This window comes from Berghia stephanieae, chromosome 2, assembly GCF_034508935.2.
Source record: "Berghia stephanieae isolate SIO BIC M18660-M18661 chromosome 2, UCSD_Bste_1.3, whole genome shotgun sequence".
Lineage (NCBI taxonomy): Eukaryota > Metazoa > Mollusca > Gastropoda > Nudibranchia > Aeolidiidae > Berghia > Berghia stephanieae.
In genome coordinates, this window is record NC_088361.1 from 39,422,685 (window position 1) to 39,427,684 (window position 5,000).

The 5,000-nt window shown below is 36.5% G+C and overlaps 1 protein-coding gene across 1 annotated transcript in view; it reads right to left on the bottom strand.

Annotated features, from left to right (window-relative positions):
• LOC144966783 (uncharacterized) overlaps positions 1–5,000 on the bottom strand; it is a 55,601-nt gene that overhangs the window by 12,044 nt on the left and 38,557 nt on the right. The window contains exon 2 of the mRNA XM_078903563.1: positions 1,774–1,913. Within this exon, the coding sequence (XP_078759689.1) occupies positions 1,774–1,802 (29 nt within the window). The 5' untranslated portion in view covers positions 1,803–1,913. The remainder of the gene's footprint in view (positions 1–1,773; positions 1,914–5,000) is intronic.

Below are 5,000 nucleotides of genomic sequence, written 5' to 3' on the forward strand. Positions count from 1 at the left end.
AAAACAAAAATATACAACAAAAACAAACACAAACAAACAAACAAAAACCTGTTAATTATGGGACTTTTACTGTATGAAATATAAATTTGGCTCCACAAGACCTGATGGGGCGGGAGGGCTGTGAAACATTGTTGGTAAATCAGGAATATAAAGAAGTGGAATCACCAACCCCCGACTGGATGAATGCCAGAAATGAGAACTATGTGAAACAAATAAAATGGTTTTAAAGAAAATAGGATGTAAATTGAGCGATCTTGAATTATATTTTGGTCGTAAATACCAAATGAAACGTCATTGCGTTTACTCTAATTCTAGCAAACGCAAAGACATATTATTACCACCTGCAGCAAAATCGTCACATTTGTTACGACACAATATATATTTTTCTTATTCAGATTTATTTTGTACATCACACACTTTGAAGAATGATCTTTGTTTTATTAATAAGAACATAAAGTTGCTTTGTAGAGAGCTTGTTTGAGTTTAAAAAATCAATGTTTCTGTTGGGTAAGCCTGCCATTTTGGGAAAAAATACTGAAAATGATCGGTAAGGAGAAAGTTAAAGTAATGAATGAGCGAATAAACTTGTATTGAACGGTTATAGAATGAACGAATGGTTGAATAACTGAAAGAATGGTTGAAAGAATGGATGAATGGATGAATAAATTTCTAGATGGTTTTATGATTAATAAAACGAATAAATGAATGATTGACTTGATACGTGAATAAATGCATAAATAATGAAATGCATTTTGACTGAATCAAAGAACTAATGAATAAGTGAATGAATGAATGAATTTAAAAAATGAAGGAATGAAGAAATGAATGAATGGATGAAAGAATGAATGAATGAATGAATGAATGAATGAATGAATGAATGAATGAATGAATGAACAAAAGGATAAGGGACTGAATAGTCAATGAATGCGAATGACCCTGACTAAGGGAACCTACTTGGTTATAGTTTTTAATACAAACTATTTATACAGTTACCTCCCTTATCATTCAGTTCGAAATTCCTTTCAAGTCAGCCAAAACGTTTGCAGTGTGATATATTATGATTATAATACACGCCATTCGCGTAATACACGGAGTTTCTTTCTTATTTCTTTTCTACACCGATGGATAAGTCTTTCACATTGAAATCTACTGAGCGTCAATATACACTGACCAGAATTTAATCGCCTATAGCGTCATAACAGTATAGTGTATGTAATCCATAAAGATGCCGACAATACTGTAAGGCAAATACAATTCTACAGTAAATGTCTCAGGAATACCAGATTAACAAACTTTTTCATATTTTTTATCAAAGTTACAAAAGAGAGACAAATAAAATGGCAATTCAAAATGAATGAAAAATTGACATTGCTTGGATCGTAAAGGCGTCGGTTGCGTCGTGCATTCCAATGCGCACTGTAAGTACATCTCTATTGGTGAGAAACATTGGCGTTTATTGCAGGAAGACGCTCAGTATAGGAAAACAAAAGTAATAGGAGTATTTAAGAAACAAAACCAAAAAAAGAAAACAAAACTAAACAAAACAAAAAAAAAAAGAAAAAAAAAAAAGAACAAACAAACAAGCAAAAAAACCAAACAAAAACAAAACAAAACAAAACAAAACAAACAAACTGAAGTCCCAGGTTCGAGATTTTTAGCAAGATGAGGGCCAATTTTAATCGCTCGATAGAAACAGACGTAGGTTTTTAGTATTTAGATAAAAGTGTATTTTGCTTCTATTCTAATTTAGTTAAAAATATTATATTTACTTACATTTTGTATAGCGTATTACATCCGTACATCCGTTTTGTTACTGAATATCAATCAATGTTTCTTTCTATCTGAGAGGTAGTTTGTTGTTTCTTGAATGGTTGAATATGCCTGACAAGGTTCGTCACACAGAAGACTCTAACCTGAAATGTATGTGAAAACAAAATTTAAAAAAATAGTGAAAGAGAATTGCTAATCTTAAAAGGGGGCAGCGTGCCTCAGCAGTATGGTGTTTGCTTCGTACCCGAAAGGTACCGACTTCGACTATCCGCAACAAAGGGTCCCTGACCAACAGCAACACGTAACATGTAGAACGAGACATGACGCCTGTTAGGCGATGTTACGATTTTTTTACGACAGAGACAACACTGTTGACGGCCAGGTTCTCATTTTACACCTGAGTACGGTGAGAGAATGAGAGTAAAGAGCCTTTTCTAAGGACTCAACTATGCGCCGATCAAGGCTCGAACCCAGGACCTTCCGATCCGAAAGCGAGTGTCATGCCACAAGACCACATTTACTAAATCAAATTAATCTAATTTTTCTTTGTTAAAATGGTTTAATGCTTTTTGGATCTGATAGTTCACATTGTCGGTTATACAGATTTCAAAGTGGAACCACTTTTGGTTGCTGTGAGCGTTGTTAAGAAGAAATGATGTCATGACTTTGGAACACTGTCGTAGCGCTAACCATCGTTAACTTATATAACCTGACATAAGAACCCTCTAAGACTTATAGTTTGACGTCATTTTTTTCAGGTTTGAGCAGCGCCTAGTGAGTTGTCGTTAGTAGTGCTCACGGAAACAAGTGATCCCATTGGTTGAATTGTTGAATACAACTGACGATTTGTTTTATTTTGTGGCCAAAGAGTTGTATTTTGAAGTCATGTTTTGGTCAGTGTAAGGCTATAGATAGTATGCGCTTGGCTATGCTCATAACATTGCCATCCGGATGTATAAAGGACCAACACACAAAACTGTGTGTATCCATGAACGTTTATAGTCAGGTTAATACAGTTCAGTGAGCATTACTCATAAACGCGGATGGCAAAAAACAATAACAAAGACCTGAGTGACGTCATCTTCGAACTATCTATATCTATAAGTTAACAATGGCTGCGGTTGGAACCGGTAGAAGCTTCGGCTACTTGATCCCGATGGATATGGGACCGAGCCGTGAGCATGGGCGATGTTTAAAATATGGAGGGCTCATTATTTCGGTTGGCCAGCATGTATTCAAGACACCTAGAATGCTCTATCCTAATCAAACAAATTATTCCTCCCATTTTTAACAATTTAACTGCCGTACTCTGGAAAGACACTTAATTAAAAATTTGGCCAGAAAACTTGGGACTTCGTGAAGCCCATCTTTGAGAGTCTTTTTGTTGTTTTTTGGTCAAGATCAGGGTCATTTAAATCGATCGATATTTGAAGGACGAGTTTTCTGGGCCAAAATTTTAGATACATGTTTTTCCAGGCACGACAGTTAGCTGGATGCAATTTAGATTAGTGAATATCTACAACTACATGACGATGCCGGATTAACTTGACTGGCAGAGCTATGAAGCAGAAAAAAAGGCATTAAAAATTTAGCTTTTCCATAGCGCAATATCCACTAAACGTGCTCAAAGCGCTTTACAAGGGGTCCTTGATCAACAGTAATTCTTAAAATGAAGGACGTGACATGACGCCTGTTAGGCGATAATTAATACAATTTTGTTTCGGACAAAGACAATGCTGTTAACAGCCAGGTACTCATTTTACAGCTGAATACGGTGAGAGAATGTGAGTAAAGAGCCTTTTCCAAGGATTCAAATATGCGCCGAGCGAGGCGTGAACCCAGGACCTTCCGAGCCGAAAGCGAGTGTCCTACCACAAGAACACATATCCACACAGACAGAGGCAGTTGAAGGATATTCACCACAAGAATAGAAAGCGGAAGGCTTTATGTCAAGTCAGACAAGTTAACGAATATCACTACAGACCAGCTGTTTTCACTAACCCCCCCCCCCCCCTAACCAACGGCGACATTTAACTCGTAGGACGACACGACATGACGACGTCTGTTGGGCGATATAACAATTTTTTAAAGAGACAACGCCGTTGACGGCCAGTACTCATTTTACACCTGAGTACGGAGAGAAGATTTTAGTAAAGAGACTTTTCTAAAGACTCAATTATGCTTCGCTCAGATTGAGACTCGAACCTTGAAGCTTTCGATCATCAATAATGTCTTTCATACGGCCGCCAATCACGCTCAATATTGCTGCATTTTGTTAGGACACGTGACGCCATACAATTCGATTATCGAAGATTATTGGCTATTAACTCACTCAATACTAGAGATTTCTGCTACTTTTCAAAATTTGAAAAAATGTATTAAAAATGAGCATGTGCATAGATAGTTTTATTCACTTGTAAAAAAATAAAAACCTTAACTTTGATACTACGCCTATAATTTGTCTCTGAAAAATGTAATAAATAGGCATAGGGTAAAAGTAACCTGGGTAAACTACGGATATAGTCGGTGTTAGGGTTGAGTGAGTTAAAGCGCTAAATATTCATTCACTCGTGTTAGAGTCCAGACCATAATTTATTCTTCCCCTCTCCCAAAAAGTAACGCGTAATGATATCAAGTTTACAATAATGATTTGTGACGTCAGATTATCAAACGTTGAATTTCCCTAATATAAATTTTTGAAAGAAAGAAATATAATAAAAAAATTTCTGAAAAATTTTTTACTCATAGATGACGAAATCCAAATGGATTGAGGGGTAGAATATAAAATTTCTTTCACTCTTGCGTTTTGGAATTCGAACTTTGTTCCCGACGCGCACACGCAAGCTCGTGCAGTGGTTGGGAACACGTCCGGAATACTCTTTAACAGTCGTAACGTCACTTCCTTCCTAATGACGCATGGTAACTTAGTAACACTGGCTCTAAACTATCGGAACAATGGCGGACGCCCGTATGAAATATTTCTCCGGCCAGCATAAAAGCGTATCCAGAGGAAAAAAACCCCCATAACTTTGATCATGTTTTGACTTTTACACATTCTGATCACAAGGCATTTGAAAAGTTCTAGCCAGCATGAAGAATAAAAAGTAATGATTTTCTTTGTTTAGAACCAAGATGGCCGCCGTTGCCTGGCGGTGTGACATCATACTACTGAATCCAATTCCAAAAAGCAAGAGTGTAAGAATCATTTATTATTATCTTTTCGCTACGTA